The 14,671-nt window shown below is 33.9% G+C and overlaps 1 protein-coding gene across 7 annotated transcripts in view; it reads left to right on the top strand.

Annotated features, from left to right (window-relative positions):
• Positions 1 to 4,473: 4,473 nt before the first annotated feature.
• Positions 4,474 to 14,671, top strand: part of LOC122568756 (histidine decarboxylase) — a 15,643-nt gene continuing 5,445 nt past the window's right edge. For 2 of the 7 annotated variants that reach the window (XM_043728918.1, XM_043728923.1), the window contains exons 1-11: positions 8,258 to 8,493; positions 9,006 to 9,076; positions 10,197 to 10,483; positions 11,061 to 11,318; positions 11,598 to 11,741; positions 12,400 to 12,466; positions 12,847 to 13,009; positions 13,700 to 13,770; positions 13,859 to 13,878; positions 13,971 to 14,069; positions 14,438 to 14,658. In XM_043728918.1, coding sequence (XP_043584853.1) covers positions 9,049 to 9,076; positions 10,197 to 10,483; positions 11,061 to 11,318; positions 11,598 to 11,741; positions 12,400 to 12,466; positions 12,847 to 13,009; positions 13,700 to 13,770; positions 13,859 to 13,878; positions 13,971 to 14,069; positions 14,438 to 14,658 — 1,358 coding nt within the window. In that variant the 5' untranslated portion in view covers positions 8,258 to 8,493; positions 9,006 to 9,048. Of the gene's footprint in view, positions 4,657 to 8,257; positions 8,494 to 9,005; positions 9,077 to 10,196; positions 10,484 to 11,060; positions 11,319 to 11,597; positions 11,742 to 12,399; positions 12,467 to 12,846; positions 13,010 to 13,699; positions 13,771 to 13,858; positions 13,879 to 13,970; positions 14,070 to 14,437; positions 14,659 to 14,671 lie in introns of those variants that run through there. The other 5 variants (XM_043728909.1, XM_043728899.1, XM_043728930.1 and 2 more) reach the window with 5 other exon arrangements.

Below are 14,671 nucleotides of genomic sequence, written 5' to 3'. Positions count from 1 at the left end.
GATTATTTGTTTCCTCTTACTATCTCTGATTTATATCCGTCCTCGCGTAAATGGAGCTGTAAAACGCATTCAACGATTGGAAAATCGTTTAAGTTTCACGGATAGTCGGTATATGCGCACAAAACTTTTATCGATAGAATGGAAAGTATTTATTCGCGAAATTTTTATTTCCATCCAACAACGATACAAAACATGTAGGTCAAATGAAAAATATGAATTCTGTAAACAACTAAACCCGAAAAAACGTTTTTTACAATTTCATTGCAGGTAATAATCGTAAATTATTAATCCTCATTTATCTCTTATTTTGTAACTTATTTTATTCTTCGGTGTAAATTTATACAAAGATAAAAAATCAATATGCACATACACATTGTACAGCAGTGTTAAAAATAAGAGAATAAAATTACAGTTCATTCAGGCGAGATTATTTGCGTAATTCATAAATTTAGAAGAAGTGTGGTAAAAGTGACAATGTCTTTAATTTAACACAACTCTGATCAAAGCTACACTTTAATAAAGAAATCTGTATACTTTTAGATATTAAAAACATTACTATACAGGATCCGGCCGAATATCATGTACAAGGAGACACGACATTATTCCCCGTGGAAGAATGAGAGGAAAATATAGAGTAACATTTTTTCACAAGACGCTCTGTTTACGAAAAAAATAAATTAAAAAATTTATCAAACTCTATTTTCTTGAAAACGAACCCTTAAATGGAAAAATGTTATTCTACATTTTTGACCTACTTTCACACTTATTTAATCCTGTCCAGTCCAGAATTAACCATGTTCAAGTATATTTAATAATTTTTCAAACTCAATTTTCCCGAAAACGAAGCCGAGAGCGAAAAAATTTTATTCTACATTTTTTTCTCACCCTTCCACAAGAAATCGCATCGTGCCGCTTTTAGCTATTATTCGCTGTCCCTGTACATGCTCATATTTAGAAATTCTTGGTAGAATTCTCTGAATAAACACAAATGTTACATATCGTTTGAAGCGATTCGTTCCCCATATTTATCTTGTCTTCAGAAAAAATGTACAGTCGGAACAAAATGTACCGAGCTTCTCAAATAACGAATCGATACACAGAGTTGCTTTTTCGAATTCGAAATATATCGAACTACCACCCTCTTTGTGGCAAAGGTCAATGGAAATCGAGGAAATTTCGATGGAGCGAGGCATTCTGTGTAGAAAGCGAACTATGCGAGAACGATCAAGAGGAAACCACAGCGAAGAATGTTGCAACGTATAATTTCGGACATGGACCGATATTATTGATGAGTTCGATTCTTCGAATCGATCAGGAATAATATCCCAACAGTGCGGGATACAGTGTTACTAGACGGGGCGAGGGGAAATTACGACGCCCACGGCAATCAACGGTACATTGCACTTGCTGGTAATGCCCTGCACTGCGTAAGTACGTATAACAATATACGTTAAATAACAGGTTTACGTATAAACAAGGCGGAGTTCGGCAATCAAAGTGTATGCGGCAGCGTTCGAAAATTCACTCGCACCGATCGAACAGTCAAGAAATATTTGATTGCCTGTCCAGTTATTCGCATTATTTTCGTGCGACGAACATGCGTAGGAACACGTTAGGGAATTTACATTTTACGCAAACATCGAATAAAATACGATCAAATGGTGACAACCATAAAAAAAAGGAAAGCCTCAAAATATTACGGTAACCCTTTTCTGCAATAGGTAAAAAAAAAGTTGAATTTTGTAAGTTACTTTTCTATGGCTTTGTGGTACATAAAATACAAAGTACATTTTCAAATTGTTCTATTATATTTGGAAGAGCAATACATTTCAGATTAAATTTTATACGTATTCGTTAAAAACCATTCATTTTCTGTATGAATTTGAAATATACTAATTTATCTATTTAGCAATACATACCAATACTAATTTCAAATAAATCCGTATCTCGTTTCGAAATTTTAAATGTCCGACGTTAAGATCGATAGCCGCCGAAAAACACTTGTTTCTTTGTACCTTAAGCTTGATTGACGTTCAATTAAACATGTAACTTACTAAACAAGTATCGCGGTTGGATTCAGTTGTATGCTTATAATACGGATTAATTAGAGGCCCTAAGTACAAATAAATTACGATGGGACATGTTAATACGTTTAACGAACGAGTTTCAATGAATCGGTGCAAATTAGTATAACCAAGATGTATAACAACGCGTTCGCTATGTACGATTAATTGGTGTTTTCGGTCTTGTAATTACCGTGGGTTTCGATACGGTGCTTGGGTACTGCTTGATACGCTTGTACACCTGTTATTACTGGCGTATTATCTGCGATCATGGAAAATCGCTGTGATTTTAGGATTAATGCCCCCACCTGCACACATAGTACGATCACACTCGGGAGAATTCGGCTAAAGATATAGCTATACGTACACGTTCTATACTCGTTCTGTACATGTTTTGATACACTATATGGTTTAATACGCGTACCATTCGCTTTTATTTATTCTAGGGAATTTGTTTAGCTTGTCCATGTTGTTTTCGCAGCCACGACAACAATTTGTTTGCTCGGGCTTTTTCAAAGATGTTCTCTTCGTCGAATCATTCGGACAGTCAGTAAATAAAACAGTAAACTTTTACAAAAAATATAGAGGTGACTTTATTAAATTGAATTCAATTTCGAATTTTATCATTTTAATCCGAAATTTTTCTTTGTTAAGATTTAAATGCTTAAAGGTTTAGATACTTGGATTTGAATTTGAAATTGAAAATTTGATTTTAAATAAAAATTTGAACTTGTATTTGAATTTAAATTATTCAAATTCGGAAAGTACGTCGAGATATAAACCTTGCTGTTAGAAGAGTATCTTGTGATAGATATTTGAAAGATTTTGTAGAGCTTGGTGCCGTCAGTGGGCAACAAACAGAATTTAAACATGAACAAACAGTGCTGGAAGTGTACAGTGCAAGGTAATGCAGTTCATGAGAAGCAGGACCTACCTGATCAGCCGCTGATAACTTAGAAATGCAACATCTGCATTGTTCTAAATTCAATCCATCACTTATCAATTGTGTGTGAACCAAGCTTATATTATTTAAATTAATTAGAAAATTTGAACGATCACATTCTTAAATACTATTTGACCTATTGAGTGAATGAAAAAAAAGAAAAAGAGAGGATTCGAAGAAAGAAATTCGCACTTTGATAACATGTGCGTTAATTACATCTTATGACAGATGAAGGTACAATTTCACAAACAAACAATCACGATTAATTATCCCAAATTTGTAAACGTGTTGTCCCAAGATTAAGCGAGTTGGTAATCTTTTATGGTTCTGCTTTCTATTTATACTTCCGAGAAAGGTAATCGCTTTATTTTTCAGTCATATTTTTTTTACAGCAAGTATTTATTTTATTGAAAAAACTAATGAGACAATCCTTATTAAACGAAGAACGTGTAAAATTAATGAGCTGAATGTTTTGAGTGACGTAAAATTTAATTTGGATTTTGATACGCGTACACAAAACTGTGATAACAAATGGTTCTACGAAATAAATAAATGGATTTATGTTCTAATGAATCTAATGTTCAGATACGTAAGCAAATGTATTAACTGACATAATTTGATCACGAGTTTTCACGATCTTGTGAAATACTTACTACATCGTAATAGTAAGTCAATAGTAAGAAAGAAATACTGATCTTTTTCAGAAAACTTTTTAATTTCTCTATTCTTTCCGCCGTATCATAATACTTTCTTTATTATATAATTGGATTTTCATTAACTATAATGTTGTATGCTGCCAATGAACCTTTATAGCAAACCTATTTCTATATTGTAAACTTTATATAATATCGCTGCTACAACAATGATGTAATTCAAAAAATATAATTTCAAGAAACATAGGTTTGCACGAGTTATTATATTTTTACGAGAACGTCATATTAAAATGTCAAATTGGCATAATAAGGTATGGAACTTAAGTAAAAGGATTCAAATATTTTCATTCAATTCATTAATTCACGTCTGTCTTTAAAACTATCCCTATACTAAGTTATGACACTCTTGATGCGATTTTATATACGTTTATAACTAAAACTTGAACTTAAAACTTAAAAAACCAAAAATATGAACAAGAAATTTTAAGTAAACCAAAATAATTAAAAACTCAGGATTTCACAACGCAAGTGTAATTATAATTAAACAGCAGTAAGATTTTCTGGATGTTAGAAACACAAAAAAATGCAATGAAAGAAGAGAAATTACAATGAAAGAAAATGAAGAGCATTCAAGAGAATTAATCGAGATTGTGCGTGGAAACGTAAAATCGTTCATCGGTAGTCCCTTAAGATTGCAAAGCTTAGTCACAGAAATTGTTCCTCGTTCTGTCTTGATCTTCGGTTACGCTTGCGCTAAAGCAACTGGTACTTAGCGCGTCTCTGTATAAAAGCGGCCACTTGTTGAACGACTTGCATTCCACCGATTCTCCTCAACCGTGAATATATCTGTTTTTCGGGATACGGAAAATCATTTTTCGTGTCGTCCGCAAAGTGATTCCTATCTAGCAAAGTTCAAAAAGTTCATCTTTTCGCAACCCTTTCGATCGTGCTGAATCTTGCTGCTTCTACTCGCCGTGGTCGAAGCTTCGAAGAAAAGGTAGGATTTTTATATAAATTACGTGATAATGTTAGAGTTTAGATTTTGTATATGTTCATTGCGTTGAAGAGGTTTTTCATAACGTCTAGAAATAATTTTAGTAAGCTATTGCGGTTCATAGGTAAAAGAAGTTTCGAAGCAAACTCGAATTTTGGTTCGAGTTCCGATTTTTCTTCGATATTTTAGAAATTTCAAAGGAAATTTAGCAAATAATTGATTAGATATCTTACATAGATGTCAAAGTATGCATTCGTGCAAAAACATGACATATTCCAGTTTGTACATTCGACGAAAATTATTCTAGTGCATTCCCACATTTTTCTCGCATATGAAAGATGAAGATCATTTGAAAGAATTCTGAAGTTTGAAGATTCCATTATATAACACACGATTCATTCAAGTATTGACTCATAATTTTTCATAATTTCTATTGGCATTAACAACTTCTAACAACTCTATCTCTCAAATAATCAGGAATAATAAATATTAAATATGATTAAGAATAAGTTATCTTTTACATCGATGTTCCAACGAAATCACTCTTTAATTACGTCAATTACATTTCAGTGATTAAGTGATTCAAATAATTGTATTGAGGGCGCAATATTAAAATTGTTTCTAATAAATTCAATGTATCAGACCCGTGTATGTTAATGAAACGGTTTTCGTTGGTCAAGTTGGTTATCGGTAGGGTCAGGACGCGTTTTCATCAGATTAATTCTTCGGTCGTGATAAAAACTCCGAATCGGTATCAAGTACCGGTGGCTCGCGTCATACGTAAGCAGTCGGCATCACTGATAAATCCTTCGAATCGCGCACGAATACTGAAAGCTACGGGAAATTACAAAAGTCGGAAACGGAAACGGTGGAAGGACGAGCTTTTAATATCGTCGAGCGTCATTCTGGCTCAAGCTCGAGATCCTTGTGACTACCGATGTTCGATTTTCCATTTTGCACCCGGATGGGCCGAGATCTTTTATTTTCTTGTTTGTAATCGGTGGGTGATAACGCCTTGATCGTTCCTTCCTCCAGATCCTCATAAAACTGTGATACTATTGTCGACTGTCTGAATAAAGAATATCGCAAAGACGCGCTATCAATCGGTTGCTTATTAAGGAGAAAAATTAAAAGATATTTGTCATTCAGAGCCGAGCTTAATTTTTTGAATTATTTCATTATATTCAAGTCAAAGTCAAGGTGAAATGAAGACAAAAGAACTAATTTAAATATTTAGAAAAATTTATATAAATACACATTATCAGTTCAAATTATTGTCAGGTACTGTACAGTTCATGAATGTGAAGTTTAAAGCACGCAAATTTGGCTAACTTGACCAGTCGGCCAAATCTGCCATCCAAACTTCTCGGTCTACGTCTTAGAAAACACAAACAGTACTGGATTTCCATGATACTCGTGAGCAGAATCCCCTGTTACTCAAAACAAGATTAAGTAATATATGTCCATTTGATTTAAACTCACTCGAAACACCTTAATGTCTGCTCGCGTGACATGATTTTATGAATTAAATTAGAACCATAGCAACGACAAAAAATATAGAACTTGTACACTCCTCGCCAAAAAGACAGCCCAGGTGTGCTATCTTTAATTTCTCAATGACGCGTGTAAAGTTTTTTGTCTGTAACGTATAATATCAAAACATTATGAGCTCAGAATATGCGGATCGTTGCAAATAATTAAAAATATTATGAGGTTTAATGTGTAACAAAAAAAATTGTTTTATTTTAAGAACGAAATGATAGCACATGTACAATAAGAAAATAATAATCAACATAAATTGTGACTAACAATAATTACTTACCAAACACATATACTTATTTAATAATGGGTACATCCCCCTTATTTTCTATTACTTCTATTATACGATTTGGTATCGATTTATATAGTTTCTGGATATAATCTTGACTTAACGTATCCCATTCACGTACAATTGTATTTTTTAATTCTTGTACGTGTTGATATTGCTTTCCATTCGCGTATACGCCGTGAACAAGTTCTGCCCAGCAATTTTCAATAATATTAAGGTCCAGGGAGCGTGCAGGCCACGGAAAAATAGATATATTATTTTCATTAAAATATAATTAGACCAATCTTGATGTGTGTACAGATGCATTATTTTGGTGAAAAATGTAATCAGGTCCAGAAATGCGTTCTGCATGATTATTTATTTGTTCTTTGATTAAATTTATGTGTCGGACACTATACATTCTCCCATTGATGAACTTGATACTTGTCTTGCCGAAATAACCGATGCCGGCCCAAACCATCACGCTGCCTCTTCCCATTTGTCGTCGAATTGTTGAAATTGTCTCTTTTCTTATGTCATGAAAATAATGTTGGAACCCATCAACACCATCCAAGTTGAATCCTTTTTCGTCTGAAAATAGTACCCTTCCCTATTTCTTTTTCCAATGCACTCTTTCTTTTGCAAAGCGTAAACGTTCTACTTTATGTTTCATTGTTGACGAAGGTTTTTTTCTCAATTTTGGCCTCTTAATATTTTTGCAGGATAGTAAAACTTGAAACACTGGCACTATCACTAGATTTTTCCATTACTTGCTTCGTTAATTGTTTGCGTTAACTGCGAGTTGAAAGCTACAAGCAAAATTGCTCGCTTATCACGATCGGATAACGATGACGGCCGACCAGTACTTTTTGCCATAATCTTCAATATTTTTTAAGAAATTGTGTATTACTTTACGACTTCTTCTTATTACTTTCGATATTTTTGCTACTGATAACTGTTGCTGTTGTAGTTCAAGAATTTGCTTTTTTTCAGACTCGTTTAATTTTTTACCACTCCCCATACTTACAAATTATATAATATTGTACTGTAATCTTCACTCGTTGATAGATCATGAACTACTGAGCAATTTCTAAACATATTAACAGAGTGTGCTATCATTTCGTTCTTAAAAGGAAACAATTTTTTTGTTTTACACACTAAACCTCATAATGTTTTTAATTATTTTTAACGAATCGCATATTCTGAGCTCATAATGTTTTGATATTATACGTTACAGTCGAAAAACTCTACACACGTCATTGAGAAATTAAAGATAGCACACCTGGGCTATCTTTTTTGGCGAGGAATGTACTAAACAAATTGAGACGAAAAATATACTCGTACGAAAAAACGCGTGAAATGTGAAACATGTAAGAAGAAAAACAAGTTTTCATTCATATATTTTACAAAAATTCGATGAAATCCTCAAACTACTAAATCATTTTGTTATCTAAACCTGTAAAATCTTTTCTTTAAATCTAAAAAAATTACGAATTGATCATTTTGATCTATTTAGTGGTTCTGGTAGTGTTAATTGAATTACTACACAACACTACTGTAATCAAAAGAAAAATATTCAATTAAATATGCGAATTAGTCGAAATTTTGTTTCAAAAGAAAAATAGAACGATTGCACGATCGAGAAGATGCGAAGAGAAGGTCAGTCATCGGATAGTTTAATCCAGGAAAGCATACGATCTAGTTCTAGGCCGTGAGGAGCCTTGTGACACTAGCCTAATAAGCTCTGGGCCCATGTGACAAGCGATCGATGATGAATCCGTACAAATCATTCGCGAGTACCTATCGTAGCGTTAAAATTCGATGCTAGGTCAACACGCATAGGGCAGCTAAGCATATCTACTCGGCACGTTCGTTCAAATCCGCTGCGCCGTTGCGCTAAGCTTCCGCGAAACGCGTCGCGAGTTCCCTGATATTGCTATCCAACACGGTAAACAATTAATTATAAACGTCGACACATGCGCCTGCTACGGTGCCATCGAAATTTTGAGATTTGGCTGTTGTGAGGATTAACGGTGAGCGAGTTGATCCTCTTACTAATTTCTCAACAAAAAATTTTATGTGAAAATCGTTAGTGCTCTTTGAGTGTTGTTTCCATTCGAGTGTTATTCCAATCTTGATAATAATGATAGTTCGATAGCTTATTCCATGTAAAACAAAAGAAAAATGTATTGTGATTTTCTTTTGCTTTCGTTCACGTACTATTATATATTACATCCTCGTTTATCAGAACATCGATTAATGATCAATTATCGGAACATTGATCAATACAAAATTTGGAGATGGTATTGTGTAAGAAAGATTGGTAAACAAGAATTGAAATTGAGAGAAATGGTTACACTTTGATTGAAAAATTTTCTAGCGTGTTCTAAATATGAGTATTTAGAAGATAGTTCAAAAAATAAATTATCTTCTCCCATTTGAAAACAAAGTTATTCGAATTACCTGAGAAATTTGATTATTCGAATAGCGTATGTTAGTATTAATTTGGATAATCAAGATTCTATTGTATTCATTACTTTTACAGGGTTGTGTATTATAGTGTGTCGCTTCATTTGGTTGCAGATAATATGAATCTAGAGGAGTACCGCAAGCATGGTGAGTAAAAAACATTTACTTTCATTCTAATGTTCGTAAAATAGTAAATATCCAAGTATTTACCGATTAATTCGTTTTAATCATCGTGGCGTATACGTAATAGTAATAAAATAATAGCCCGTTATATACCGTTACATGTAGGTGTTTATGGTTCTTGGGAATATTTGCACATCTCGTACTCTTATCGCACGATCAAATACTCACGCATGAAACGAGAAACTTACAACGAGCGATCGAATAAGATTCTAAGCATTAAAACGATACCAATAAAGAGGAATCACCGTAGGGGAGAGTAAGTCTATGGGATCTTTATGGATTCGATACTGTTTCCAATACGCTAGGTTCCGCCTTTACAATCTAAATCTCTGAATCCTAGGCAAAGCATCCGTATGAGATTTCCCTTTTCCTTAAATCCAATTTCGTACGAAAAATCGATCTCTCTGTCTTCGTCTCCCTTGTTATCTATTGATTGTTTCAAAGGCCAACTGACTTTTATAGCAATCTATATCACAACTTGATTCTAAATTTTGTACAAATTTAAGGCGTCGCCGATTTTTCTTGTGAAGAGAGTTATACGGTATATAAATCGTTTAACGTTTAAAAAGTGCTAAGGCTTGTATGTCGGAGCCTGATTGACCTACGACTTTTAGAAACCGTTAAATAACACGAATCGAATTTTGTCGTGAAGCGTAATGTACATCAGAGAAGCGAATTGGGAAAGAAACAAAGCTGTTATTCGGGACAACTGTTTCGTCTGCACAAGTATTTTCCCAATATACTTAAGATCGAGTCCCCTAAATAAAGAAAACCAAAGATAATCGGTTTAGAGATTTCCACCGGGGCTTAATAATTGATTTTCCCAAGAGGTAGTCGTTGTCAAACTTTCGCAATGTAACAAAACGCTTTAAAACGTAACAAAAGTTTAAAATCCATCGGACAAGTAACTAAAAATCTTAGGAATGTAATCTTGAAGTTTAATGTAAATCCAAAAAAAAAAAAAAAAAAAAAAAACAGGAAAGAATATCAAAATATATCGCGCGAATAATACTTCATTGAATCCATGAATTTATATTGAAAAAACAATTTTTATATCGGCTTCATCGCGATTTCGAATTGTTAGGAAAAGAAGTGGTGGATTACATTGCCGATTATCTGGCGAATATTCGATCCCGACGCGTTTACCCGGCGGTTTCTCCCGGTTACCTGAGAAACGTTTTGCCTACATCCGCACCTGTGGATGGCGAACCTTGGGAGGATATATTCGCGGACATCGAAAGGTGCATCATGCCAGGAGTGACGCATTGGCAGAGTCCACATATGCACGCCTATTTCCCAGCCCTTAATTCACCTGCAAGTCTGCTAGCCGATATGCTGGCCGACGCAATCAATTGTCTTGGATTTACTTGGGTAAGAACAATAATGTGAATATCGCACACGTGTAGAGTGAAATGGTTTAGTTTATTGTGCTTTCTCTTGTTCGGCTTAAAACTTCTGTCATGTATGATGTATTTAACGATATTATATTAGAAACACTTTTCAATAGTACGAGTTAAGTACTGGAAAGAGAGCATTGAAATCGATTATATTAAGATCTTCCATGATGTCTGTATATAGTGAACTACGTTTCGGATTAGTAGCTTTCTCATAAGCCAAGTTCGGAAGTTACCGTATAGACGTTTTGTCTAGTACTGTTAATATGAGCTCCCATTGTCAGTTCTTGCTAAAAGATCTTGTATTTAGTTTCGCATCTGTGAAACTTGACGTTATCTATGAATGCAGTGTTCTTCAGAATCCCACGATTCGAACACTTTCGATACGAGAAGTTTTGAAATTTAGCTGAATATATTATTATAAACGTACTCCAATATATTGTGATATAACTATGCAAGGGACAATATTTCCATCTTTCTAATCGTGAAATTTATTCACGTGCTTTAAAAAGTATGTTTTGTAAAATGTATTTTATATTCGTCTACTTTAAAAGGCTTCGAGTCCTGCGTGTACAGAACTCGAGACAATCGTAATGAACTGGCTCGGGAAAATGATTGGCCTGCCAGATAAATTCTTACATTGTCCTGGAGGATCCGGAGGTGGTGGCGTGATACAAACAACCGCATCCGAAGCCACTCTCGTTTGCTTACTCGCAGCGAGAACCCGAGCAATTAGAGACGTACAACAAAATGAACCGGATCGTTTGCCCGCTGAGATTAATTCGCGTCTTGTCGCGTATTGCTCCGACCAGGTACGTACCTTCGTTTTAAATCTTTTCCTAACACGAACTTATTTTCCTAAGAGTACTTTGGATATCTTTACTCTCTTGTGAATTTATTCTTCTAACCCAAATGGTTTCCATTTCATAATTATTACGTATTTATCTATGTCCCATTTTTTTTTTTTTTTTTTTTAATCACTGAACATCATTCTACTTTCATTGTACGTTATTCTGTCATCATCGCTTTTTAAATATTTGAAGACGTGATGTAAAAGAAATCTTACTTTCTGTGATGTAAATGTCATATAGGCTCATTCCAGTGTAGAAAAAGCTGGATTAATAGGATTAGTTCGAATGAAGTACATCGAATCTGACAATGAACTGAGTATGAGAGGAGAGGCTTTGCTCGAAGCAATAACGCACGACAGAGCTGCGGGATTACTGCCTTTTTTTGTAAGTATCGTTGCTCGTGTTTACGAAAAGTATTTCGGTGGTAAAAATAAAAATTTGGTTCGAAATAAATATCTATCTTTGACACATCTATCTCAAACAACTTGAATATAATTTTAATTAGAGATTTCTTCAATCTGAATAGTTCAGCGTGATATTCTTTAAGAAAACATATATATATATATAATAAATAACTCGTTGGAAAAAAACCTACGGATGTTATATAATATTATATTAAATCGAGAAGCAATTCATGAGAAAATATTTGTTCTCTTTGTTTCCAATTAACATTATGGAGGTGAATAATGATACTGCAGTAGAAAATAATCGAGACGTCAATTAAGCTTGCCAGATTTGTTAGTGGTTGGAGAATGAGGTGGACATGACGTAGCAAGACGGATTGTATCTCTCCTAGTTGGTCTCTAAGGACATCGACATAAAACAGTCTTTCATTTTTCAATACAGTAAAGCCAATGTACAGGAAAGTAGATTCTATTACGACGCTGTAGCTATTCAAACAGGAAATTTTAGAAGATACTAAAACTCGTAATAAGTTTCATCAGTAAACTGATTTTTAGAACTACATAAAATAAAAATCTATACTACATTGTAAATCGATTTAAAAGTCAAATTTGTTTAACGTGATTTTTTCATTAACAAGGTTTGCGCTACTTTGGGTACAACGGGTGCCTGTGCTTTCGATAATCTCAAAGAAGTTGGTCTTGTATGTAAGTAAACTAAATCGAGTTGAAAATGAAGTTACTAAACGTTCGTGCGATACGCATTAGGAAGATACATAGTGTTTTATTTCAAAATTAAATAGACAGATAATTCTGGTAATACGAGATTGGTTGAGAACGTATTGAATTTGAAAATTATTCTCCATAAACGACAATAAAAATATGATTCATGATACTTTTTTCCTATAGTGTTCAAATATATATACTAAACATTCATCTACGAAAGTAAGTTAATTATTATTATAATATAATCTCGATCAGTTTGATTCACAAATTAAACGTTCCGAAACTGTAAATTCATGAATTAATTTTCGTTCGTGATTTAAACCCTGTTCGATTCGTATCATCAACATTTAGGCTTATTGTAGGTGAACAGAATGGGCTCTGGTTGCACGTGGATGCAGCTTACGCAGGCAGTGCATTCGTGTGCCCTGAATTTCGCGGCTGGCTTCAAGGAATAGAATATGCGGATTCCATTGCATTTAATCCTAGTAAATGGCTCATGGTGCATTTTGATTGCACCGCTATGTGGTGAGTTATATACAAACATCTGAATTTTACTTCGATGACAATTACTCGTTCCCTGTTCTTAATAGAAATAAAAACAAAATGAACATCAAATTTAAAGAAGCACATAAGAAAGGAAATTTGTAAATCTGCAAATCATTATAGATCCGATAAATTCATAACTTCGAATGATTATTGGCTTTTGTCTCTTTTCTCATGGCTTATAGATTGAACAGCGGATGCAGAATGAGTTTTTTCATTCTTCCTGCAATTTCCGTCGATTCGTTCGACTAACCCGGCATAATTCACAATCTTTAAGATTGATATTTGAAAGCCTGTTAAAGTCGATAGTGCGAGGAAAAATTGCTGCCAAGAATTTAACGCTTTATAAAACTTGCTCGTGGTTGAATGTATTTCACAATTAAAACAATTCTTTCGCCGGAATATTTCTTGTAAAGTTCCTCCTATTATAGTTATATTCGATAGTAAGTACATTCAATTAAAATTCAATAACGACAAATATGTAAATCTGCCCGATTAAATATTAGTAATCTGAATTGTTCAAATGATTTGCGATATAATAAGTGATGTTTATATCCTGTATCGCGACCAATTGAAATAAATAAAATTCTGAGGAAATATATAATTCGTAGAGGAACTATAAATCAAAGATGTGTATTGGTTGTAAAAATTAATTGGAAATAACTCTTTTAGGGTGAAAAGTAGCCAAGCATTGCACAGAACCTTTAACGTGGATCCGTTGTATTTGAAGCATGAAAACTCAGGTAACGATGCAGCTACACAACTTTTGTATTGCGTTTAATACAGTCGATTAAAATATTCGATTAAACAAAACATCTTATTTATTTGCAGGGCTTGCCATCGATTACATGGTAAGTAATCAATATATTCTATAAATACTGTTAGTTTTACCGATGAAATTAATTCACCACATTCACGCGTTATTCTTTGTTTATAATTTTAGCACTGGCAAATCCCATTGTCAAAGAGATTCAGAGCGCTGAAATTGTGGTTCGTCATTAGAAATTACGGAATCACCGGTCTTCAGAAGCATATTCGCGAGGTTTCTATTACATCATACTTCTTATGTATTAAAAAGCTGCGTGTACAATATACAAAAATGTTTCTGCGACCTTTCTTCGCTTAAATCCTTAGATAATTGTGATTTTGCGTAAAAAAATTAACGTTATTAATAATTATATAAAAAATATATTTTATATTTCTTATATAACTAGTCACAGATCACTATTATCTCTAAAAGACAATGTTCTAACTTCAAGTGATTATGGATGTCAAATAATGTTGTGTTCTTTAATGATATTAGTCAACGAAGTTGCATCGCAGGATTTTATTACAAATGCATTCTGTTACGTTGGCAATATTTAGAGTTAAATTTATTTCTCTGTAATTTTGCTCTAATACGAATTTCAGGGCGTCAGACTGGCACAAAAATTTGAAGCGCTCGTTTTAGCAGACGCGCGCTTCGAAATTCCAGCAACAAGGCATCTGGGACTTGTAGTGTTTCGTCTTCGTGGAGAAAATAATTTAACAGAACGTTTATTGAAAAAGATGAATTCGAGGGGCCGTGTCCATTGCGTGCCAGCTGCTTTGCATGGGAAATACGTGATTCGATTTACGGTCACTTCGACTAAGTAAGTCAACATT

This window comes from Bombus pyrosoma, linkage group LG1 (assembly GCF_014825855.1).
Source record: "Bombus pyrosoma isolate SC7728 linkage group LG1, ASM1482585v1, whole genome shotgun sequence".
In the NCBI taxonomy this organism is placed as follows: domain Eukaryota; kingdom Metazoa; phylum Arthropoda; class Insecta; order Hymenoptera; family Apidae; genus Bombus; species Bombus pyrosoma.
The sequence above is the reverse complement of the archived record's forward strand: the minus strand, read 5'-3'. Positions and strand labels throughout refer to the sequence as shown.